Here is a 27,396-nt window from a genome sequence, read left to right as displayed (position 1 = left end):
TCCTAACGGTGCTTTGAAACACCCGAGATATATATATTTATGAAACGTTTTACTGCAATGGGATGTAGAATTTATTTCCTATAACTGTCAAATTAAAGGGTATATGTTTCCCGACCATTTTCGTGTATAACGATGATGGAAGTTTTTAACTACATTGACTGGTTATGCAGCCCTCGCACGGTTGGCCATGACTTGCACCTTTTTGTGCATCGTGTATTGCACCAATACAAGTATCTTATATATGTCTCAATCATGTCCCCTCGGGCCCCGTCTATATGACAATGTTGGTAACCTTAGCTTTTTCAATCTTTCTGGAATGCTTAATTTATTGAATCTAGGAATCGCCGGGACGTGTCGCTCTTTTTTGTACGATTTTATCAATACTTGTTTGTAAAAGATGACTTGCATGATACTGAATAAGCATAGCCTAATGTCTTCTCCCTAATGTCATATAAAGTGTAAGGATTTTAGCTTTAAATTTTTTAAATGTTCTTTTTAATCAAGTTATGATATTGATTTGTTCCCATTTTCGAATACGTGTTTTTCCACAGGTTAAGTTCTGCTTATATGTTGTTGGTTTTTTTTTTTGTTGGATTTTTTTCTGGGTGGCATTTCAGGAGCAATGTGTAACTCCTCTTCTTATCGAGTTGTTTTATGTCATTTTTCAGTATATGTTTTGTCTTCAATAATGCTGAAGATTCGCATGTCATCGGCAAATAAGTAGGTATTCGATGTGACGCAGTCTAGCAGGTCATTTGTGAAAAATAGAACAAATTACATATAGAATACCTTTTCATATCGAATTTTCGAGTTCGTGTTTTGGGTGGTTATTTTACCTTCTATTCAAATTTTCCGGCTGGTATTTGAAGAATAAACTAAACTTAACTCTATCATTTGGAATGTCCGTTTTTGCAAGGTTTTTTTTTTGTTATATGCCAATGATTTGTTTTTGTCCGCCAAGATCCATTCTAACCATCAAAAGCCAAACTACTAGAAGTTTAAACTATAAAACCAATCATTCATGACCTATGTCCAAGCTATGTTTGCTGATAATCTGAGAAGACATCATTTGAGTAAACTATAAAACTGAATGAAGAGTGTGGTATGATTGCCCATGAGACAACTGTCCACAAGAGACCAACATGGCACAGACATTTACAACTCTTCTTCTTCTTTAGGTTTCTGTAGCGATCCTTCAATTATTGAAAATAATTCACTTTAGGTCACCGTACGACCTTCAACAATGAACAAAGCCAATACCTATTCTTAATCACAGAAACATCAGAACCAGACCAGAAATTATGAAGGATTTTGTCAATAAATTACAGTTCTACAAAACAAACCAATATTTTTACTCCTTTTACACCATCCCCCTTAAGGTTAGACATAATAAAATGCCTTAATTAAGATAAAAGCCTGATATGCGTATATATGATAATTATGCACATTTTAGAAATATATTTGGCGATCATTGAACACATCTTTCTTAAACATGTATGTATGTATTGTAAATGCCTCTGATATCTGAAGAACCCCTCGAAAAGTGCGAGTCTTGAATATTGGGAACATATTTTCATTTGTAAACAACTCACTCATCTGGCCATGGGTAACTACTTATCATTCCATTTTACAAATAAAATATCTATCAATTAATTAATTAATTAATTAAACTTACTGTAGAGCATCACTATGATCAGCATATCCTACTATAAGAAACGAAATCAAAAGTAACTGTTCTACTTGCATGTCTTCAACAAAAAAGGAAGTCTACCCTAAAACGTTCAGTAATTCCAGTCCTAATCACGAGGATCTCACGTAAAAACTAAGTTTCAAATGGTTAATTATGTATATAAATCCATGGAAATAATTATTAAGTGACAATTAGGTTCTAGACAATGTACTCTAGCCAATAAAAACAACTTACATGTATCAAAGACTTTTAAATAATTTATTTTTTTGTCATGTAGCCTGAGGGATTTAGATTAGCAATGCAATCCGGATTTTTTATTCAAAGGACACCGAGTCCAATTTGTTTTGTTCTTTTTATGATTTCAGTAGGTATAATACATGTAGAAACTATCTTGTTTGTGTTGCAGTTTTAGTAGTAATTAGATAATTATATAATACTACTTATAACGTTACAATACTATATAAAATATGTATAACAAAATCTGACACTTATCATTAATGTATCCATGTTACGTATACTATTTTCTGGAATGGGGGTGACAAGAAATTGTAGTAGATAATGTATTCCTTAAATCAATTAACAAAGTAAAGAGATGGCCTTGAAACATTTTATTCAACTAACAACTATTTAGGCGGTACATGAAGTAACTTATACAAAAGACAAGCCTGATAAAAAATAGAAAGAAAAAAAATAATAAAACAAACCTGAGACTACTATAACATATAAACATATTGTGTTATAGTAGTCTCAGAACAAACAAATTCCATCAGCTTCAAGTGATTATCGGAAATATTAAGCATCGGTGATAAAGCTGAACGAAATAGAAATAATATGGGTGGGGTGGGGGTTGTATGCGCACCGAAGCCGGTCATGGCAAAATATTGAGTTAGTTAATTGTGGCCATTCATGATCTGGTATACTAAATAGTTCCTGAGCAGAAGTAGAAGAAGAAACAAACGAAAACGAAAAGAACCTAGAAATCCGATATTAAAAAAAATGATTGAAATAGATACCGATCAGTTAAAGGGAGATATCCGTTTGCGCCAACAATGCGTCCTTTTGCGCGACAACTTTAATTTTGTCTCCAATGCTACGTTTGCTGCCGTGACCTGTTTCAAAATTACATGAAATCATTTGCGCCAAAAATAAAACATACGATTGTGCCAATTAGAAGAAAAATTACTTCCCTCCTTAATTCGGACTTGGAACCGGGAGTTTACACGGCAATTTTTTCCTTTTCTGAAACATATCTTCTTCTTACTGCTGGTGCATGGGTACTGTCCAATTTATTGTATGTAGTAGCTTATAACTTAACGATATTGTTCAAAACACAAACATTGTAGGAGGAAATGCATTAAACAGTTCATTATAATTCCTGTGGAATGCTTCACGTCCACTCGTGATCACTTGTATTTTTGTCTATCTGATGAGTTAAGCCTTTTCAACTGATTTTCATAGTTCGTTCTTATGTTGTACTGTTATACCACTATCCCGACAGGTTAGGGTGAATGGAAAGTTGTCTATTTGGCAATCATACCACATCAGCTATATTTATATTCTGCTCCATTACTGACACGTCTTGCGGTAGATAGTTTCATTACATACGCATGGTGGGAAACAAAGCACTGTATCATCAACATATGTGGCTAAAACATAATCAGCAAAAGCTTCTCACGGTTTTCTTCTCTTTTGGCATATCTATGCATTTTAAGTCAATTCTCTCCAGATACTCATCTTCATGGGGAAAATATCTCCGAACATATGATACTGTTTAAGCCAATCATAAGAATACATATGTATTTATGATATATATATAAAATTGAGAAAGGAAATGGTGAATGTGTCAAAGCGACAACCACCCGACCATAGAGCAGACAACAGCCGAAGGCCACCATTGGGTCTTCAATGTAGCGAGAAATTCCCCCACCCGGAGGCGTCCTTCAGCTGGCCCCTATATAAATATTTACTAGTTAAGTGATAATGAACACCATACTAATTTCCAAATTGTACACAAGAAACTAAAATGAAAATAATACAAGACTAACAAAGACCTAACAAAGACCAGATGCTCCTGACTTGGGACAGGCGCAAAAATGCGGCGGGGTTAAACATGTTTGATCTCATGAGATCTCAACCCTCCCCCTATACCTCTAGACAATGTATAAAAGTAAACGCATAACGATACGTACATTTAAAACTCAATTCGTGAAAAGTCCGAGTCTGATGTTAGAAGATGTAACCAAAGAAAATAAACAAAATGAAAATTATACATAAATAACAACAGACTACTAGCAGTTAACTGACATGCCAGCTCCAGACTTCAATTAAACTGATTGAAAGATTATGATTTCATCATATGAATATCAGGCACAATCCTTCCCATTAGGGGTTTAGTATCATACCATCATAAAATATTTGAGAAGAATATAACCCGTGTCATGCCAACAACTGTTTTTTTAATAAATGTGTTTAGTTCCGATGCAAAGACCCTATAAGTGAATCAATATTAACGCCAAAATATGCAATCTTTAATGACCTGACAACAGTATCGTAACTATATCCCTTCTTGGTTAATCAGTCTATTTAAAGTTTTTTGTGCTTTATAAAGAATATTTCCATAAAAAATGGATGTGAAATACCTGAACGTATAAATCATCTACATGTTGAGCTATATTTACGAATGATGTCCTTATACCGATGATAAAATTTAGTAAATGTTTTGACTAGTTTGTGATATCGAAAACCCTGGTGTAATAATTTTTCAGTAATACATAAATTTCTCTCGTTAAAATCTAAAACATTGTTATATACACGAGCGAATCGTACAAGTTGAGATACATAAACACCGTAAGATGGTGACAAGGGAACGTCACCATCTAAAAATGGATAATTAACAATACGAAATGAAAAATCATCTCTTTTATCCCAAATTTTAGTATTAAGCTTTCCGTTAGTGATATAGATATCAAGATCGAGGAAAGGGCAGTGGTCATTGTTAGTATTAGCTTTATTTAAAGTAAGTTCAACAGGATAACTTTCTTTAGTATACATACTAAAGTCGTCATTATTGAGAACCAAAATGTCATCCAAATATCTAAAAGTATTATCAAATGTGTTTATCAGATGTTTTTTCGATGGGTCTTTGTTGATTTTTGTCATAAATTGTAACTCATAGCAATACAAAAACAGTTCCGCAATAAGTGGTGCACAGTAAGTCCCCATTGTTCTATTTGTCTTTTTTCTTTTTTTTTTAAGTCATGGCAGTTTATTTTTAAACTATGAGTTTGACTGTCCCTCTGGTAACTTTCGCCCCTGTTTTAAATCATATGTGTCGCCTTCTTTACATGTATAGTTCTGTCTGATCTGTCATTATTATAATAATAAACGTCCACATATATCGCTAATCAATGATTTATAGTTTTACATTATGTTATAATGATGTAATCTCACAGAATTTCGAAGTAAATCAAAACGATATTAAGGGTTACATACACTATTGATATATGATTTTACCAAACAAGTCATAAAAGGACCAATACTCAAGACTCACTGTATATAACGCAAATAAAAGCTATAATAATTATAATATTGAAGGACAATATATTCTTACAAAAAGGCATAGTTATGTTTTATACATGATTTAAAATTAACTAAATATGATTATAAGATTTCTACATGAACGCTTCAAAATAGTAATAATAATAACCTGGAACTTGATTTCATAAATCAACAATAAAAACCTTATTTGTTTAAACTGGTCAATGAGTATTTGTCTAGCCACCTAAGTTGTGTTTTTTTTGTTTATTTTGGAGGTAGAGGGAATAAGTAAATCCGCATTCGTTGGAAATTGATCTATATGTTCTATCAAAGACAGACTATAACCCATAATTTTATCATGAAAACAATGCCAGGTTATATAAATATATACTGATACCCTGGAGGATAACTTTTAACCTCTGTTTACAAGCTTAGACCAGATTCTATTTATATGGATACTAATTCGACCTTCCCATGGAAAGAAACAGGAACATGTTTTTGCAGTGGCGGATCTAGAAATTTTCATAAGTGGGGCCCACTGACTGACCTAAGAGGGGGCCCGCTCCAGTCACCTTTCAGTGATTCCCTATATAAGCAACCATTTTTTTCTCAAAAAGGGGGGGGGGGGGGGGGGCCCCCTCCTAAATTCGCCTCTGATTTGTATTATATATACTGTTCCCAGATAAAACAAGTGCCTGTGGGCCATTATCTCGAAGTCAAGCACTCGGAACCTTAATTTTTCTACTATTTCAGTCAATTTATTTATAAATTACATGTAATGCAGTCTTTAAACACGCTTAAAATTTTATTACAGAGTCGCAAACATCCTTAAAAAAATTGGAGTTGGGTAATCATTTTTAATCAAGGCAAAAAGTGGGAAAAAAACTCATTTTTTCACGTCCGTTTATAAGTTTTCTTAGTTTAGTGAAAGCTTGAAAAAAAAAAAACCATTTTCGCTGTCAAGAGGAATCAATACTCACTTATAATGGGGGGGGGGGGGGGGGGGGGGGGGGGGGGGGGCAAGGGGTTTAGCTGTTATGCTGTTATGGGCCATTTTAATTCTTTGTTATCTGTTATTCGGAAAATACATTTGCTGTTAGCTGTTATTGTCTAATTCTTTGTTAGCTGTTATTGGGCTTTTATTTTTTTTGTTATCTGTTACTGTGATAATGTATTTGCTGTTAACTGTTATTGAAAATTGGAATGATAGCAATTTTTTGACAGCCAAAATTCGGTAGACATTGAAGATCATTGGTCATTGGAGTCTACCACTACTTATATATTGGTCCTGTATTCGGAGAAGGATTCCATAAACATATATCCATCACAGAAGTGAGGTCCAGGACAATTCCAGTACATCTTATGATTATCTTTTGTAAAACATTCCCATTTTTTTTTTGAACATTTATTTAGAATTATCTTTTTTTTTGTATGAGGATAATGTTCCTTGTTTCCCGTACGAACATATTAAAATAAAACAATTCTCAATATGACAAAAAGCCGGAAAACATATGGCCAGGAACATCTGATAAGGATCTGAATTAAGGACTAGGTCCTTACTACGGGGCGCCGAATGGGACTCTTGTGGTTTTGTACTCAAAATTCAATTTTGTACGGACAAAAGTGACTTTTGTTCAACAAAAATGAGTTCAGTTTAACAAAATTTGTATCATACTACAAATTTGAAATTTTGTCATACAAAATTATCTATCAGCGGACAAAAGTCACTTTTGTCATGACAAAATTCATTTTTGTTACACAGACGAGACTTTTGTTACCTAATTTGAAAATTGAGCGACAAAAGTCAATTTTGTATTTAAATTAGTTTAGTTTGGTTTCTGTGAACTAATTTGCATACAAAATCGACTTTTGTTACACAAAATTGACTTTTGTTACACAAAATTGACTTTTGTTACACAAAATTGACTTTTGTTACACAAAATTGACTTTTGTTACACAAAATTGACTTTTGTTACACAAAATTGACTTTTGTGAGACAAAATTGACAAAATTGACTTTTGTCTCAACAAAATTGATTTTGTCTCAACAAAATTGATTTTGTCTCAACAAAATTGAATTTTGTCTCAACAAAATTGAATTTTGTCTCAACAAAATTGAATTTTGTCTCAACAAAATTGAATTTTGTCTCAACAAAATTGAATTTTGTCTCAACAAAATTAACAAAATTGAATTTTGTCTCAACAAAATTGATTTTTGTCTCACGAAAGTCAATTTTGTCTCACGAAAGTCAATTTTGTCTCATAAAAGTCAATTTTGTTCTTACAAAATTGAATTTTGTCATCACAAAAATGAATTTTGTCATCACAAAAATGAATTTTGTCGTCACAAAATTGACTTTTGTCTCAACAAAATTGACAAAATTGACTTTTGTCTCAACAAAATTGACAAAATTGACTTTTGTCTCAACAAAATTGACAAAATTGACTTTTGTCTCAACAAAATTAACAAAATTGACTTTTGTCTCAACAAAATTTACAAAATTGACTTTTGTCTCAACAAAATTGACAAAATTGACTTTTGTCTCAACAAAAATGACAAAATTGAATTTTGTCTCAACAAAAATGACAAAATTGAATTTTGTCTCAACAAAAATGACAAAATTCAATGACAAAATTGAATTTTGTCTCACAAAAGTCAATTTTGTCTCACAAAAGTCAATTTTGTCTCACAAAAGTTAATTTTGTTTCACAAAAGTCAATTTTGTCTCACAAAATTGAATCTTACCGTACACAATTGACTTTTGTGATTTAATTTCCATATCAGGTAACAAAAGTCAATTTTGTATGCAAATATGTTTATATTTGCATACCTTTAAGACAAAATTGACTTTTGTCATGACAAATATGAATTTTGTCTACAAAAATGAATTTTGTCATGACAAAAATGAATTTTGTCTACACAAATGAATTTTGTCATCACAAAATTGAAGTTCTCACAAAACAAGTCTGTAGCACATAGTTTTGTAAGACAAAAATGATTTTGTTATGACAGAATTGAATTTTGTACAAAACCACAAGAGTCCCATTCGGCGCCCCGTACTTACAACCAGTTAAAATTTTATATTATATTGTTCATAGACTCATCTCTTTTCAAAGCAAAACCAAATAAATTGTACAATGAAAGTGTCCGCCATGTACTGGGTTCAGAAGCTGCACATAATTCATTACAAACAAAGATTTATTTCGTCTTCAAGCCATTGTTCCCCCACTAAACTATGTATTCTACTTACTAGTAGACTTGGTACAACCAAAAACCTGATAAAAATTGTTCAAATAAGGCCTTTGAAAAAAGTGGAATAAATTACTTTTGGAGTGTTAAAATTGGTTCAAAGTATTTGATAAATAGCATGCTTATAATTGGTGCTTTTAATTTTTCTGCCCTATATACAACTTTGCCTGGTAGTCTTATTAAAAAAAAAATCACACCTTATTAAATGGGCATTTAAAAAAGTCAGAATGCGAGTATATATGTTTAAACTCTTTTATGTCATTTTTTAGTAGCAACAAACACAAATATATGTCAATTAGACCTATACTTTGAAACCATAACTGCCCTTGAATTTATACTAGATATTACTTTTTTGTCTCTTTGACATTTTCCTCATATTCTCAATTTCATTACACGCTATTTAAATTACAAGCATGTGCGAGTTTTTATAACTGTACAACAATAAAATGCTGAAAAAGGTGTTTTATAACAAATAAACAGCGTCGCAATGAGCTCATGATACGCCCGTCACCTTTTTGAAATATTCGATAACTTCTCAATGTCATATCAGATATTTATAAAAATCAGTCAATATATATCATGTATATATACAATACATCAAAGTTTCATGAGAACTGCTGAAAACATTTTTGAGTTTTTGTTGGAAAACTGAAAAACTGGAAAATCATGCCATTGTTTTTAATGAATAAACCCTTAACTGAATAACATATAATTGAAAATTAATAAAAATCGAGTGGGCGCTTACAACTATAGATATAAACAATTCACCAAAATATCTTGAAAATTTGTGAATGGATTTTTCAGATATTATCAGAAAACTGAAAAAAAACACCATTTTTATTGAATAAAACCCCATTACTCAGAAACTTAAAATCTAACATTTATATAAAAAAAAACGATAGGGAGCTCACGTCAATAGATATAAACAATCTCCCAAAGTTTTATGTAAATTGGTTAAAGAGAGTTTTAGGTAATGTCTGGCATGTTGACGACAGACGGACAAGAATACACCAAGTATACACATCTAGATACATAACTAAAAACATGTTCATAGAAAATGGAATTCATTACAAAGGATTATAACCGTAATAAGAAATACTGGATTTGTCAAGGACCCGAATTATTTTAATATTTCATTTACTGTTATCTGTTATTGTCCATTTTAATTCCTTGTTATCTGTTATAAGCCAAATCAATTTCCTGTTTTGCTGTTATTGGGACCCCCCTTGCCCCCCCCTCTATAATGAGTATAAGGATATCATAACTATACTATGTATTTGGAATAAGGGTTCTGTGAATGTCGGTCGGGTAGTTCAACTAAAATTCGACCTAATTTCAGGGACTTCACGGATCAGAAACCAAGCTTAAATATATGTAGTCCATATCTAAGATACTTAATTAAAGCTTTACATTTGTAAGGCGAACTCTATATGTAACAGGGTGTGGAATGGTTGTAAGGTGTACCTGTCCCGTCTATCACGTTTCATCTGTCATTGACTTCATTTTCATGGATCATTCTACAATGTTTAGTTTTTGTGGTTTAAGGATTTGTTTCTCAGATATTATAAGCAATAGGTATTTCATTCGGTGCATGCAATTAAGGTTAGCTAGATTTACATATCTGTCTGGCATTGCATCATAGTTTTTGTCACTGTGACATCACTTTCATACACCATCGAGACATTTCAGTGTGTACACTCTTGTTACTCTCATGTCATGCATGCTGAGCACTTTTAAAAATTGACCACACATTGTTAGTTTTTTGTAGAGGCTGTCGACAAAAGTCGCAGAAAGCTCGACATAGTGATAGTGATCCGGTGGCGGCGTTTGCTAACTTCTTGAAACTTTATTATATTTTAAAAGGGGGAAGACATGGATGCTTCAAACTTTGTATATTAAAGATGCCTCATGTCGCAAAGTTTCCGTCTGTATCATTTCCATTGACCTTGACCTCATTTTCATGGTTCAGTGGATTCTTAAAAAAAGTTAAGTTTTTTTGTATATAAAAAAGAAGATGTGGTGTATATAGTTGCCAATGAGACAACTATCACCAAAGACCAAAATGACACAAACATTAACAACTATAGGTAACCTTGTAATTTTGATTTCTCTCTTATCATAAGTAATTGGAAAACTATATTTGATGACCTTTTGATATGTGCATACCTCGAAATGTCCCCATGTCCGTCGGACAGTTTTCACTTGACGTGGACCTCATTTCGTGGATCAGTGAACAAGGTAAAGTTTTGATGGTCAAGTCAATATCTCAGATACTATAAGCAATATGTAATGAATATTTGGTGTATAGAAGGACTGTAAGGTGTATACGTTCAACTGGCATGTTTCGTCTGACCTTGACCTCATTTTCATGGTTCATTGATTATTGTATAAGTTTTTGTGTTTTGGTCTGTTTTTCCTACACTGTTTGCAATAGGTCTACTTTATATGGTGTAAGGAAGGATTGTAAGGTGCACATGTCTAGCTTGCAGCTGTCATGTGACCTTGACCTCATTTCATGGTTCAGAGGTCAAAGTTAAGTTTTTGAGTGATGATCGTTTTTTCTAATACTCTATGGAATAGGTCAACTATATTTGGTGTATGGAAATATTTCATGGTGTACATGTCAGTCTCACAGGTTTTATTTGACCTTGACCTCATTACAGTTCATTGCTCTGCCTTAAGTTTTTGTGTTTGGTTTGTTTTTCTTGAAATACAAAGAATAGGTAAACCATATTTGTTGATAGGACGAATTTTAAGCTGTACATGTCTGCCTGACCTTGACCCAATTTTCATGGTCAAAGTTTAGTTTTCTTGGTTAAGTCTATTTCTTGACATGTTAGACATCATAAGCAATAGGTCAACTATATTTAGTGTATTGAATGATTGTAAGGTGTACATGTATTTCTTTTTTTGGTTTATATGACCTTGACCTCATTTTCTTAGATCATGTTTAGTTTATGTGATAGTTTTAGTAAAGCTTTATATTAAGAACTGTCACCGTAACATCAATAATAAGTAACGAAAAAAAGACATTTCAGCATGTGCATGCTTGTTTGTTTTTTACCAGTGTCTAGCATTCTGAATGTAGGTTTAATTTCTGGTCTTGCATAGTATAATATTAGAAGTCTAGTTTAGTTGTGGACTTCTCACAACATTCATTTTAATCAAAGCACTGAAAGCACTACAGGCAGTTAACTAAAACCTAAGGCAAAAGTATTGAGGAAAACTGTTGCAGTGTTGCTTCAATTGTATATCACAGATTGTTATATCTCAAGTATCGCTTTTTTTGTGTACATTTGCTGCACTGATTTTAACTTTTCTACAACTTGTTTTCAAACGTGTATCATTTTTCTTTTAATCACTTTAAAATATGTATGATGATCATTTAACCCTCACCATGTGGTGGCCGTCATATGACGGACATACCCAAATAACCATTTTTTGGCTCCATTGGAATTCCATACTTTTAGAAGTCCACTTTATGATACTTATTTTAAAAGTTATGCATGTTCGGTCAATGTGAGGCTATTCATATTCACGTTTCTCATGTATAAGTAGCAATTTGAGCACAAATACGGATTTGGAAAATAGAAATTGGCTTAATCTCCTTTTTCTGGAGGGGTGTATCTTATACAGGCAGTTCAGAAGCATAAAACTTTCAACCAGATGCTTCGCAGGGTGTAGCTTTATACGACCGCAGAGGTTGAACCCTGAACGGTTGGGGCAAGTATGGACACAACATTCAAGCTGGATTCAGCTCTAAATTTGGATTGTGATTAAATAGTTGACACAGCATAGGTTTCTGACACAGAATGAATGTGTTCTAATGAACTTAAAATTTTTGTTTTCTCTTAGAGCAATTCACTATGCTGTTCAATATTAATACTCTCAAAATAATGTTTGAAGAAATTTTCTTTTTATTTATGAAATTTCAAATGAGAAAATTTGAACCCAATTTTTTAATCACATCCCCCTTTCCCTTATTCCAAAACTAATCTCAATTAAAATATTCTAATGGAGTTTGCAACAATAACTACTCATTTAAATACATCATAAAATAAACTGTAAATAAAATGTAAAAAAACTGCTTGTTATCACTGAATGGTAAAGATTATTTAAATTTATCAGTTGGTAGTAAAAAGTGAATATACATTGTATATTGTATATAACAAAGATTTAAGTTGATTCTGGACAAAGAAAGATAACTCCAATTAAAAAAAATTCTTGCAATAAGATATTTCTTGCTTACTATTTTGGACAAAGAAAGATAACTCTAATTAAAAAAAAATTTGCTATTTCACAATATTGTGAAATTAGATATTTCTTGCCATTGCACAATACTGTGCAATTGAAAAGACTTGCTATTCCACAATACTTAATATAATAATTCTAGATCCTGATTTGGACCAACTTGAAAACTGGGCCCATAATCAAAAATCTAAGTACATGTTAAGATTTAGCATATCAAAGAGGCCCAAGAATTTAATTTTTGTTAAAATCAAACTTAGTTTAATTTTGGACTCTTTGGACCTTAATGTAGGCCAATTTGAAAACGGGACCAAAAATGAAGAATCTACATACACAGTTAGATTTGGCATATCAAAGAACCCCATTTATTCAATTTTTGAAGAAATCAAAAAAGTTTAATTTTGGACCCCGATTTGGGCCAACTTGAAAACTGGGCCAATAATAAAAAATGTAAGTTCATTTTTAGATTCAGCATATCAAAGAGGCCCAAGGATTCAATTTTTGTTTGAATCAAACTAAGTTTAATTTTGGACCCTTTGGACCTTAATGTAGACCAATTTGAAAACATGACCAAAAGTTAAGAATCTACATACACAGTTAGATTCGGCATATCAAAGAACCCCAATTATTCAATTTTGATGAAATCAAACAAAGTTTAATTTTGGACCCTTTGGGCCCCTTTTTCCTAAACTGTTGGGACCAAAACTCCCAAAATCAATACCAACTTTCCTTTTATGGTCATTAACCTTGTGTTTAAATTTCATAGATTTCTATTTACTTATACTAACGTTATGGTGCGAAAACCATGAAAAATGCTTATTTGGGTCCCTTTTTGGCCCCTAATTTCTTAACTGTTGGGACCTAAACTCCCAAAATCAATACCAATCTTCCTTTTGTGGTCATAAACATTATGTTTAAATTTCATTGATTTCTATTAACTTAAACTAAAGTTATAGTGTGAAAACCAAGAAAATGCTTATTTGGGCCCTTTTTGGACCCTAATTCCTAAAATGTTGGGACCAAAACTCCCAAAATCAATACCAACCTTCCACTTATGGTCATAAACCTTGTGTTAAAATTTCATAGATTTCTATTCACTTTTACTAAAGTTAGAGTGCGAAAACTAAAAGTATTCGGACGACGACGACGACGACGACGCCAACGTGATAGCAATATACGATGAAATTTTTTTCAAAATTTGCGGTCGTATAAAAATAGTACAAACCCACAGCCATATAACTGCTGATCTTTGTTATTATTAAAATACACATAGGAAACAACTACTTCGGGTTTTGGGTCCATTTGAAGTCTAAATCATCAAAAATCGTGAAATTCAGTATGTTTTGTCCAAATGACCTTCTGTAGACTGCTGAACCAAGATCAGATTCACTCCGACCTAACAACTGTTAGGGTCAATTTGTTAACTAGGGGTCACTCTTCATGCAGGCTAAAGCTGGATACCTTCACCAGCAACCCTGGGTCTTCTGGGTCAAGAGGAAGGAAGAAAAATCGGCAAAATTGACGCTTTTTGCACCTGATGACCCACTTTGGGGCAAATTGGATTACTGAAAGCCAAACATTTGAAAGTAAAGGATATATTAGAACTGCTTTCGTGTTTTATATTTCTGTCTTGCATTCAATGATGACCACTTCAATACTTAATTGATAGGGGATGGCCTAGGATGCATGGGGTTCTGTTACCTGAACATTTTGAAATTTTAAAAATGTTTACCCAACTGTCCTTTAAATATATATATTGCATACTAAGGTAAAAATTTAAGCTTTTCCCATATTTACTGATTTTCGTGTGAAAAAGAGGAAAAAACCCATTTTGGCAAGAAATAATGAAGAATGGTTTGGATAGACAAATATCTTATATCATTCTATATCCTCCTTAAAATACCTTAAATGTTACGGTGACCTATAGTTGTTAATGTTTGTGTCATTTTGGTCTTTTGTGGATAGTTGTCTCATTGGCAATCATACCACATCTTCTTTATTATACTTAAATGTTGTAAATATATTAAAATTTATCAAAATCTGATAAATCAATACAAATTCTTACATCATGTCAATAGGACATTGTTTTTCACAATTTTAGTATGCTGATTATCATATCAATAAATGTCTAAAGAAAACAACAATCAACTACTATGACTGTTTTATAATAACAAATTTTAATCCTAAAAACATCCATACAACATTCTGCATTCATCACTTAAAAGTCTGTTTTAAACATCATTATCAAATTGTCCTGGTAGTTTCTTTATTGTCCTCAGTCCTTCCTTGTCTCCCCAGTTAATTAAATAAAAGGTTGCACAGATAACTGAAATGACAAAATATAACATATTAAGTTCAACTTTATCAAATTTTATCAAGTACTGACTCACTTCAGTGTGTTGTCTTTTTTATTACTATGCACAAGACTGTGTATTTATTACCTTTTTTTATATAAACTTTTGTCCATAATTTGACTGTTAACATGCTCATAAAATTTACCAATATCATCCTTCAAAATATTCAATAAAGAATGAATGACAAAAATCACTTCCAGACAACATCACAATATGTTCTGAGTATGATATAGTTTTAGGTGTATTGTACATCAATCCCTACTCATTTCTTTCTTTAAATATATCATGTTTGTAGTTTATATAATTATCAAGAAAAGACTTACTAGGAACTCCTCGGAACAATGCGTAAGTCATCCTCCGTACTCCTTTTGGAAACCCTACAGAGAAAAATCCTGCAAATGCTCTCTGTTCAAATGGAGATAATGTCCAATGAATTTGTTGTGATTTCATGACCTTAAGGCCTCCAAAATGTCGCCCCATGATGATCTACAAAGACAAAGTATGCGTGAGAGAAATATAAAAGTGTGGGATTTACATGTGCAATGTACGAAATCTACTGACTAAAGCTCTAGACTGCAGTAGTACATGTACAATGTATTTAAATTATCACAGAACTATGCTTCCTCATTTAATAGCCATGAAAGCAGTGACAACGGACGCCCAGTGATGAGAAAAGCTCACTTGGCCAGCTAAAAACCTATTTAATTTACAATTTCATTCATTGTAATACATTTAAATTCATCAATTGATGTGATTGGAGATTAATCAATGTGATTCAAGTATACAAGAAAAAAATGTATCTACATGTGTTTTATAAAATACTAGCGAAATTCAGGTTTGTAAAGTACACTATTTTAAAGTTCTTTACTGACCTTGCAAGACAGTGGTGAGCAAATATTTGGGTTTATATTTATAAAATATTGAGCTCAGTTAAATTTGATGGACCTGAATTACCGGAAAGTATGATTAACATTGTCCAGAACTTTGGGTCTGTCAAATTTTGACCTAATTTTATATTTAAAATTCACCAAAAGTGACATATTTTGTAAATTCTGGGAAAAAACATTTTGAAAACAAAATAAATATTTGCACAACTCAAATGGATTTGTATCATCATTTCATTTGGGGATATTTTGCATCTATATAAAGTACAAATAAGGTAAGACTTTGTAACTACTGTGAAAGTACTTTTACACATGGGGTACCAATTTTCATGGTTTTCGTGGATGACTTTATCCAAGTGTCTAATGAAATAAAACAATCATTGATTGTTCAAATCAACACAAGGAAAGATCCAGATCATCTGTTGATCCCTTTAAGATGGGATAATTAGTGTTTTCACTACGATTTACACAGGTCAAAGTTTACTTTGCAATTTCCATACATGTGAACCTCCCGACGGGAGTACAAAACTCCTGTTTTCAGGAGTCTCCCCCCGTCCTCCCCTTTAGGAGAAAAAACTCCTGTGTATGAAATATTTCATGAATGAAAATTTTCAGACGCCATATTTGATCATTTCTTACTACTGTACGGGTGTTTTTGACACCTGTGTTAAATTTTACTTGTACATCAAAGAAGATGTATAATTAATTGGCTTCACTTGACAGCTGAGGTGTCAAAGGTATCGGTACCGTTCGCCCTGGGTCTGTTTGCCCTGAGTTCGTTCGCCCTTAGAGTCCGTTCGTCCTACTAAAAAATATTAATATTCAGGGCATTGAAGTTGAATAAACTTTATCAGATATATTTCTATGGTATATATTCTTGAAATTTATGGAAACATGGAAATATCTAAAAGTTTATGGCTTGTTAAGGATCATTTTTTATTGTTTTATGATAAAATAATTCGGAACACTGCTTATTGTGATACCTGTCTTTTGATGGATTTATAATATAAAAAACAAATTTGTTTTGATAATATATTCAGCTTGAAATTAATTTAAAAAGATTTTTTCAACAAACTTCAACATATTTTATTCAAATACTTAAAATTATGCCACTAGACAACAATTAGTAAAAAATAAAAATCAGGGTGAATGGACCCTGGGCGAACAGGTATCAGGGCGAACAGGTACTAGGGCGAACGTGAATTAGGGCGTACGGACCCGGATTCGGTGTCAAACATACTAGTAATCAACGATGTTTACCTCTGGCTAACTGCCGTTGTGTTATAAAAACGATGTGTATTTGAAATAATGAAATACATTTTTGTTACTTCCCTTTGTTTTATCCTGTTTTCTGTTATTTTGCTTTAAAAATGTGAATTGTAAACAGACTATAAATGATTTATATTTTAATCAAATAATCATAAAAGGATGTTGATTAAATGAAATTTTAATGTTTTCGGACAAATAAAAAAAAGATAAATTTATAAATTATTTTAGCAATCTAGACCTTCTTTCAAGGATTAAATTGAAGTTTATATTATAAATCTGTTTCACACTCATATACATTTAGACTAATAAAAGTTCTAGTTAGTTTACTTGGGATTATAAGACCCTGGGATTGAGAATTGTAGATGTTAGAATATATAAGAATTTATTGTGCAAGCTAGGAATATCAAAACATTTTACACTGTTTAAGTCTTTTTAAGTTTTCTTCAAATATGACCTTCATAATGCTAAAAAGCCATGCAGTACTACTGTTAGTGTTTGTTATTTTTTTAATTAATTCATGATGTTGCAAACAAACATGTAGAGCTTATTTCTTTCTTATTTGTCTATACATTTACCAATGATAAGGAGATGGAGACATGAATTAAAATCTATACAGATAAGATAAATAAATGTAATGATTTATTGCAAGCAGTGAACAATCCTTTATCAAAAACAAAACAAAACTAAACAGGAAACAGATTCTTCTTAATATTTTATTTTATTCAAATAGAAAGGCAATAAGAATACTATAAACATATTACAATTTGTAGAAAAAACACAATTTCTACATCATATGGTTACATTTACGACAAAATTTATGTCGATAAAAAAACTCCTGATCTGAGTCCTAATCTCCTGACCAAAATTTCCAAATCTCCTGATCTGAGTTTCACAGTCCCTCACATGTATGAATTTATGTCAATCCAGACTATTTGTAACCTTTGTTTATGAAGGCTTTAATTTTTACTTTTATTTTTTTATCCACGAATTTAAATGTAAATATTGCTCAATCGACAAAAATTGATACCCACAAATTAAAGTTCTTTCCCAGTATCATACAAAAATTATCTCTCAAAGTCCAGATGTAAAAATTACTTTAACAAAATAATGTCATAGGAAGGAGTCTACGAAAAAAAATGAAAATCGCCTTGCCAGACATCATAATTATTCACACTATTTCTGACCCTTTTAATCTTTTCTATCCCTTCAGAAGACTAAAACAATGAAAAGTGTCTACATGTACATACATTTGTACATATATGTGTTAAATTGCAAGATATACAGAAATAATGGGTAATGAGTGATATTACCAGCAGCAGTGCTGTGGTTTCAGATTTGTTTGCATCCAATAACATATTCGCACCCTCTCACTTTATTTTGAGACAAAGACAACAAATATACTTATAAGAATACACTTGCCAAAACTTGATTAATAAAGAGTTATTAAACACAAAGCCTATACAAATTGGGTGCCAACGTGAAGTGTGCAAAAGTGAGTGGGCGCAATGTGACTGGGCACGAATGTGAATGGGCATGAACAGACCCAGATTCCAGTGGTGCGGACACTGGGGACTCAAATGACTGTATATAACATTATGTAACATAATTTAGAATTATTGTCAAATATAGTTGGCATATATGATTAATCATTGTATTGTTACTTTAACTTTAAAAATTGCTGATAAGCATTGAAGTTTCCTTCTAAAGGAACAATTGCTTTGGATCATCAAGACCCATAAACTGGCATAATAAATTTGCACAAAAGTGAAAAACTTTGAAAATCAACCAGGGGTATTTTTCTTTAAAGTTTTGAAAGTACTTGTAGTTGATAAACCATCTTTAAAACATATAATGACAGAATATATTGCTAGCACTGCTTTAAATTTGACCATTGTACCTATGATCAAAGACGTATTAAGAAATAATTACAGTTTGAGTTGTATCTTCCAACTCCCGACCTTCAAAATTTTTACACAGGAAGTAAGGAATGTTACAAATTAGTTTCGTAATTTTTTTTATCTGTCTCTCAAATTTTTACAATTAAACATAAGATCATGATATTTCACTAATATTTTTTACAATTTTTTTTTATCCATAAGATCCATTTGAATAGATAGAAAACAAAAGTTTTGCTAAATATTGTGTGACCTTCACCTTGTGTATCAGAAAATTAGAAAATGCAGACGATGGAGGTTATATGGTTAAGGGAGGTTAATTATGCCTAATATTCTATCATATCTACTGAAATATGCGGAATCGAAGTAATTCTGGCGTTCGTCTTGATTATTACCAACGTCTTGTCAATAAAACGATTCTAAAACATCAGGTAAATTCAAAACAAATCAACTTGTTATAGCCATTCGAAAACAGAGATTGTTTACATTTACAAATACTTGATTATAATGCAATGCAAACGGCTGACGGATTAATCCTTACACTAACCTGGGACTTTAATATTTACTGTACTCTTGACTGTACAATAATGTCCAAGCACTGCAAGACTAGCAGTCTGCGACGTTAAGCGGTAGCCTGAAGCCTGAGTCTAGTTTAAATAAGCTCGGACCAGTTAACGTACATTGCCGATAGTCCGACCGGTATAGTGCATATCTGTGTGCACCTTTTTAATCGTTACCGTAACTTGACGCAGAATGTCACTCAACGCAATCGATATTTATAATAATAAACTGATACTCTCTTACTTTCCAAAATTCAGTAAAACAGTTTTGACGGTCTCCCTAATAACCGATTGTTCAAAATAAATAAAAAGCGCGAAAACGGTTAGTACCACGTGTTTTAAAAATGTCAAATTTTGGTAATTATTGATTGATTTATGTTGCATAGACTGAATAAAATATAATCATAACCATGATAACAGAAAATCAAAAAACATTGATAATTTTTGCGTTGGAAGATATTGATTCGTAACTGCCCGCTTGACATCTTGTGTATTTTAGACGATTGGTTATTAGGACGACTTCAGTGACTGGTTACCGTTTTTTATGAAGAAGAGGAACCCGTTTTGTTTTCTGGTCCGAGAACACAATTAATTCGTAGTGCATTTCTTTTAGAACATAACTAAGAATAAAAAAAATCCCACCTGCGCTTTCTCAAAGAAACTTTTAAAGTGTGTTGTACTACTTTTGGGACAAATTATATCAAATTTATAGAAAACTTCATCGCCTCTAACTCAAAATATGGACAATTTTATGTTTAGGGTGCCTTGAAATCTTTTGACAGCTTCCGAAGTGGTCATTTTCAACCTTTTTCAGCTGGATCAAATCACTACTTTCCTTTAAAAATTCTGGACCCAAATTTTTTTACAGTGTAATTTCATCCCCCTACTTGCAATTTGAGGCATTGAACATGGAGAAATAAATTTGGAAGGGGTATAAAAATTAATGGCAAGTAACCCACTGTCAACACTAGGGACTATATTTGTGAACAACGAAAATCAAGGGACGACAATGGTGGTCTCGGACCTTCTTTTCCGCAAGTGTACACATAATTTGGTCACAAACATCGTTTGATATACACCCGAGGATATACATGGCTTTACCGTCGGAAAGTGCGAGACCATGAAAGGTATTAAAAGGGCCGTCTCGCAAGTCTGACCAAGTTACAGAGGCTAAAAAAATACGAGGATAAACGGGTCAGAGAATTTATAACTCATTGGACGGACGGTTGTCCCTGAGTCCTGACCCTGGCGAGAGTCTAGTTATGTTGTGTAGCTACTGTAAGGAGCAGGGAATAGGAGGCAACTTTGTATTCGTATTTAAACAGGAATTGTTCAGCAAATTGAAAAATAATATGAAAAATCATGAAGAATAAAATTTTAACTGATTAATTTTTTTCTTTTCTTGGTCTGCTTCAGAAAGGATGATCTCTTTAACTTCCAAAGTCAAATTTGAATGAGAATATAGTTTAAACAAAATGTGATGGCAAGGGGTTTATATCTACATGTATACTTTTATTTTACATGTATGTCTTAAATTCTTGTCAACAGTTTTGAGAAGGGTTTTATAAGGAAAGTAGATTTTTTTGTATGACATGGAGAAAAAAACTCTATATTTTTGAAAAGTTATATACACTTCCAGATACAAAAATGTAACCTCAGAATGCAGGATTTTACATCTAATATTTCAAAATGTTCAAAGGGGGGGGCATGCCCCCAAACCCCCCTCGGTGACACAGATTTTATCTGGTCAAGTACATATAAATTCGGGCTAGTAATTTTTTTTTAACTAGCCCTATGGACTAGTGCTTCAAATAGTTTTTGGCACAGAATGGACTAGAAAAATTTCCATGGCCAGCATAATCAGAGATTGTGATATACAAAAATGTACTGTTTTTAGTCTGAAATGTTAATTGGACATAATGTCAGATCCTTCCAACTTGGAGGACAGGCTGTACCAGCCCTCACTGTCAGTTAGTGACAGACTGTTCCATTCGGAGGACAAGTTGGACCATACCGCTCTGTCTTGTATTGACAGTCTGTCCCATTGATTCGGAGGACAAGCTGTACCAGCCACATTGTCTTATAGTGATATACTGTCCCTAATTGGACACACTGACTCTTTGTCGAAATAAAGTTACAACAGACAAATATATATACAACTATAATTCAATAACACAGCCTGTCCTCCTAATCAGATAATATTAGACTCTGTAACAGCTAGTATATATGTTGGTACAAAACCTCTGAAACTATACAACAGAATTCCATGAAACTATGTATTTTGTGAGAATAAAACCTGTTGATGTGCATATGCTTTTGTAGGAGGAATGAGTCTTTTAGGAGTCCTAGGAATCTTATGAGATGTTATTTGCCAACATGATGACAATTCAGGGGTATGGAGTCTGTGAGTGGGCTTATTGGTTACCAATGGTGTGTTCCCATTTGAATTACATTTTATACATTTTGTCTATATTTATTATTACACTTGTATATGTATTAGAATTGAGAATGGAAATGGGGAATGTGTCAAAGAGACAACTACCCATCCAAATAAAAAAAACAACAGCAGAAGGTCACCAACAGGTCTTCAATGTAGCGAGAAATTCACGCACCCGGAGGCGTCCTTCAGCTGGCCTGTCTATTCTTGATAACCATGATAATATTTTTTGTAATTGGTTATGATATTTTAGAATTAATATATATATATTTTTATAATTTCAGAATCCAGTTACTGGACTTTTCCCAGCCAGTGAAACAAACACTCATGCCTGGGTCAGAGACAATGTTTATTCCATCATGGCAGTATGGGGTTTGGCTCTGGCTTACAGGAAAACAGCAGATTTGGATGAGGACAGGGCAAAATCTTTTGAATTAGAACAGGTATATTATTCATGCATATGATTGTCCAGATAACTAAATAAAGAATAATTGTACATAATATCCAGTTATTAATTAATTGAATTATGACAGAATGAAAGAAATGAATGAACAGCTGCCTGCAGTTTCAGTTCACTAATATTTTAACTTTTCAACCAATGCTATTCAAATTTGATAAGACTGATGACAAGACTGAGGTCAAGTTTGATATTAACGATATTTCATTCCACTCAGGAGTAATTGTCATTGATATATTGTATTATGACACTTTAGGTTGTTTCTGTGTACAATCATACAATGTATTAAATTATGACTATATAACCAATTCTTTTTCAATTGTAATTTCAATATGGAGGTCAAGTTTAATATTGTTATTTTGAACAAAGATGCATACAAGCAAGTTACATACACAAAACAAGGGTCTACTTCCTATATACTGTAAAAGCAGAAATTTTCGTGTGGGATTTAATTTCTTTTATTTCTTGAATACGAATTTACAGTATACACAAGGTGATACTAAGGACGTGTTGCTGGAATAAGTCACTTTTTCAAGCATGAAAATATGTGAATGGGTAGGGAAAACTATTAGAAATATATGATTGGGTCAATAAAGTACCCATAACTTCTTTGTCTGTCATCTTTCTAGGTGTTCTTGAGCTATTAAATAATAATGAATACACAGTAGTTTAATTTTAATTTTGCAGTCAGTGGTAAAGTTGATGAGAGGACTTTTAAGATGTATGATGATGCAAGTGAGCAAACTTGAGAAATTTAAATACAGCCAGAACAAAACAGATGCACTCCATGCCAAGTATTGTAGTTTGACTGGTAAAACTGTTGTAGGAGATACACAATGGGGACATCTTCAGATCGATGCTACTTCATTGTACCTACTGATGCTGGCACAGATCACAGCTTCAGGTAGTAGACTCACACAACTAATAAACAAATAGTTAGATCTATTTAAAATAGATCTAACTATTTGTAATTTTATCAAATAAAGCAGTCAGGGGTACTACTTGTACAAGTGTATTTTATTTACTTGAAGAAGTAAAAATAAATATACACTGTCACATATAAGTAAATTTGTACGATACTTATACAAGTGAATTTTATTTACTTGTATAGGTAAAAAAAAATATTGGCTGAGTTATGTCCCTTAGACATTCAGATTTTTTTACTTGTAGAAGTAAAAAAGTCATCCTATCTTCTTTTATTGAAATCTTTGGATTTCTTTGCTTTAATAGAATTTTAAATTATCTGCTCTTTGCAGATGTCTTTACTAATCATTTCAGTGCAATTTCATGGACAATGAAAATCCCATTTGTCTGTTATCTTCAGAACACTGCTCATTTACAAGCCCCCAAGGAGCAATTTTTGAAGGCCTTGCGCAAATACTTAAGATCTTTGCGCAATCAGTTTCTTTGTTGAACTAATGAGATGAAATATTGAACTTTAATTAAAAAATTTGAGCAAACCTGGGAAAAATCATTAAAGGCATGATTTTACATCTCAACAACTTGAGGGTTTTTGTTGGATTGTAAGAAAAATTTACTTATACAAGTAAATTTTTGAGAAAATGAAGGGGAGATTATTTAAACATTATTTATTTACTTATATATGTATTTTTTTTTTTACTTCTTCAAGTAAATAAAATACACTTGTACAAGTAGTACCCCCGACTGTAAAGCATTACAAAATACTTGTTATTAGAGGGTTGCACAAAGAAATAGTTATATAACTCACCTTTCTTGAGATCGTCATCATCGAAAAGCATATATATAGATAGAATCTTAGTAGGAAAAAAGAAAACAAGTTGATAACATTCTATGAAAAGTTAAAAATGATGAAATAATTTTACAAATACGTTCATTGGTTGTTATCAATAAATTTTATTTTGTGTTTGAAGGAATTAAGATATGTAATATAATTGTATTTTGTTAACTACAGAACAGAAAAATTATCAGATATTTTTTATGCCCTATTCATGGGCATTATGTTTTCTGATCTGTGAGTTGGTCTGTTTGTTTGTTCGTCCCTTTGTTAATATCCTGTCTGTCTGTCCTGCTTTAGGTTAATTTTTTGGTCGAGATAGGTTTTTTTATGAAATTGATGTCCAATCTTCTTGAATCTTAGTACACATGTTCCCAATGATGTTATCGTTCTAATTTTAATGCCAAATTAGAGATTTACTACGTTTTCATGGTCCATTGAACATAGAAAATGATAGTGCGGATGGGGCAACGTGCACTTTGGACACATTCTTGTTTATATATATTATGTTTGCAGTTACATATTGATTACAGGGGGATAGATATACATGTCTATAAGACAGCATGACCTATTAACAATTCTAACATGAGGTCCTTCAAACGCTTTGAGAACACACCCGTGGTAAAATGAGAATATATTGTGTCACCTGATTTGCAACGTCACACGGTTTGTTTACGCTATTCTAATTTACTCCCCGTGTCGTATGTAGTTAAAAATAAACACGGAAGCATAAACAAACGATGATACAAATTTGTTGAGAGCACGATTTAATAAATAAAAATAAAATAAAAAAAATCTATTCAGTAAAAGGTAAGTATTTAAACAGATAAAAAAGATATAGATATAAATAATCAATTTGTCGTCTGCATGTAAACAAACACTCGTTGGAAAATGACGGCAGTACACGATCAATTCCAAATTGGAACAATAGTAGACCTAGAAGGAGAGAGTTACAAGATAATCAATTATGAAAAACCTTACAAACATTTTGCCGGACATTATACTATACAATCTGTCCAAACCAGCCGTGTTGTCAAAGTTTTCAAGCATCAGTTATGTCAGTCTGAGCCTGTAAATGTAGAGCAGTTTCAGGAAGAATCCCAATCAGATGAGGAACTTTTTAATTTAAATGATGATGACTTGAATATAGAGAGTGCTGATCCACCACAAAATGCTGTTGATGAACAAGATGAAGAAAATATTGTGACTGTCCCTGCAAAGAAGAGATTCAAATCGTGTTCAGAGATTGAACTTGACAAGATTTCCCAAGCAAGAAATGAGAAAAACACAGACAAACAGACACAATGGGGTGTAAAATTATTTAGAGGTATTCGTCATTTAAAAAAAATCATATTGGGTTGAATTTTGAATAATAAAAAACTTTAAGGTCATTTATTTTGTCCTAATTATGGTTAAAAACAAATTTATAGTGATTTTGGTTTTGCCATTTTTATAATTACAGTTTGTATTATTACAAAGTTACCCGATTCTTTATAATGCACAAATGAAATGCACAAAATTTGTCCTAGTGAGGAGTCGAACCTCAATCTCCCATTGTTAATGGGTGTATTTGCCATGATTATACTACCAGAACTTTATAAGCATTCATTTGTACATGATATTACCTGGTTGTCCATTACAATTAACAAATGATTTACTACATGTTTATAAATGTATACAATAGTTGAATCATGAAAAAAATACCATTCACAGGGGCATGAATTATATGAATTTTACCACGACATTAAACGGGAAACATGCATTGTATATACATGTATATTTATTAATTCATACAAAGTTGAATCATGCAAGAAATACCATTAACAGGGGCATGAATTATATGAATTTTACCACGGCATTAAACGGGAAACATGCATTGTATATACATGTATATTTATTAATTCATACAAAGTTGAATCATGCAAGAAATACCATTAACAGGGGCATGAATTATATGAATTTTACCACGGCATTAAACGGGTAACATACATTGTTCATGTATATACATGTATATTTATCAATTCATATAATAGTTGAATCATGCAAGAAATACCATTCACAGGGGCATGATATATATGAATTTTACCACGGTATTATATGGGAAACGTGCATTGTATATATACATGTATTTATAAATGTATACAATACAGTTCAATCATGCAAAAAATACCATTTACAGTTGATCATGTAAAAAAAAACATTCAAAGGTGCATGAATTATACAACCGCATTAAACAGGTTCTCATTTGAATTGTTTTACATTGTCTTATCGTGGCCTTTTATAGCTTACTATATGCAGTATGGGCTTTGCTCATTGTTGAAGGCCCTACTGTGACCTACATGTATAATTGTTAATGTTTGTGTCATTTTGGTCTTTTGTGGATAGTTGTTTCATTGGCAATCATACCACATCTTCTTTTTTATATGTGCATTACAATTTACAAGTACAAATGTACATGTATATACAAATGTACATACTTTACAGTTGAAACATGTAAATATCACATTTATAGAGGCATGAATTATATGAACTTTACCACGGCCTTTAACAGACATGAGTTTATATTAATTTTACCACATACAAATAGGTTAACCATTTATAGATTATTCTGATATTTTCTGTTTAAAATCACAAAATATTCATAGGGCAATTGTAATTTCATGTTGGTTACAGGAAAATGACCACAACTTACAATTTGAAAATCTAGAAGAGTCAACACTGAATGAACGCCTTAGGGTTTTTTATGGAAGCCTCAGAACAAAACAAGGACTAGAATATTCAAAGTCTGCACTCGTAGGAATCAGGGCTGCAATTTCAAGGCATTTAAATAGTTCACCGCACAATAGAGAATTTAAGATCATGACAGATCGTGCGTTCATGACTTCTAACCATGTGTTGTTAGGTTTGATAAAACTCCTTAAACGTGATGGTAAAGATACCACAGTTCATAAAAAGGCAATATCACAGGGGGATATAGAAAAGCTATATTCTTGTGGCGTGTTCAATGTTGATTCACCAGACACATTACAAAACAAAGTGTTCTGGGATGTTATGCTTAAC

General features: G+C 32.2%; 3 protein-coding genes across 14 annotated transcripts in view; 1 reads left to right on the top strand and 2 right to left on the bottom strand.

Moving 5' to 3' along the window:
- The window catches only part of LOC134697555 (uncharacterized), an 81,513-nt gene extending 79,617 nt beyond the window's left edge, over positions 1-1,896 (bottom strand). Inside the window, exon 1 of the mRNA XM_063559836.1 lies at positions 1,676-1,896. Within this exon, the coding sequence (XP_063415906.1) occupies positions 1,676-1,746 (71 nt within the window). The 5' untranslated portion in view covers positions 1,747-1,896. The remainder of the gene's footprint in view (positions 1-1,675) is intronic.
- A 12,982-nt stretch (positions 1,897-14,878) lies between these two features.
- On the bottom strand, positions 14,879-19,361 carry LOC134696051 (cytochrome b-c1 complex subunit 8-like). 2 transcript variants are annotated; one of them, XM_063557614.1, is made up of 3 exons: positions 19,161-19,361; positions 15,402-15,564; positions 14,879-15,050 (listed from the first exon to the last, which is right to left on the bottom strand). In XM_063557614.1, the coding sequence occupies exons 2-3, from the start codon at positions 15,556-15,558 to the stop codon at positions 14,956-14,958; spliced, it is 252 nt and encodes an 83-aa protein (XP_063413684.1). In that variant the 5' UTR covers positions 15,559-15,564; positions 19,161-19,361; the 3' UTR covers positions 14,879-14,955. The 2 variants fall into 2 exon arrangements, with proteins under 2 accessions (XP_063413684.1, XP_063413685.1); XM_063557615.1 differs by having other exon boundaries at positions 19,129-19,202.
- A 5-nt stretch (positions 19,362-19,366) lies between these two features.
- LOC134696050 (probable phosphorylase b kinase regulatory subunit alpha) overlaps positions 19,367-27,396 on the top strand; it is a 62,371-nt gene continuing 54,341 nt past the window's right edge. For all 11 annotated transcript variants that reach the window (XM_063557602.1, XM_063557612.1, XM_063557611.1 and 8 more), the window contains exons 1-3: positions 19,367-19,557; positions 22,408-22,566; positions 23,268-23,484. In XM_063557602.1, the coding sequence (XP_063413672.1) occupies positions 19,480-19,557; positions 22,408-22,566; positions 23,268-23,484 (454 nt within the window). In that variant the 5' untranslated portion in view covers positions 19,367-19,479. The remainder of the gene's footprint in view (positions 19,558-22,407; positions 22,567-23,267; positions 23,485-27,396) is intronic.

The sequence above is a fragment of the Mytilus trossulus genome, chromosome 14, assembly GCF_036588685.1.
Source record: "Mytilus trossulus isolate FHL-02 chromosome 14, PNRI_Mtr1.1.1.hap1, whole genome shotgun sequence".
Lineage (NCBI taxonomy): Eukaryota > Metazoa > Mollusca > Bivalvia > Mytilida > Mytilidae > Mytilus > Mytilus trossulus.
Note: the sequence above shows the minus strand (reverse complement) of the source record. Positions and strands in the feature narration are given on the sequence as shown.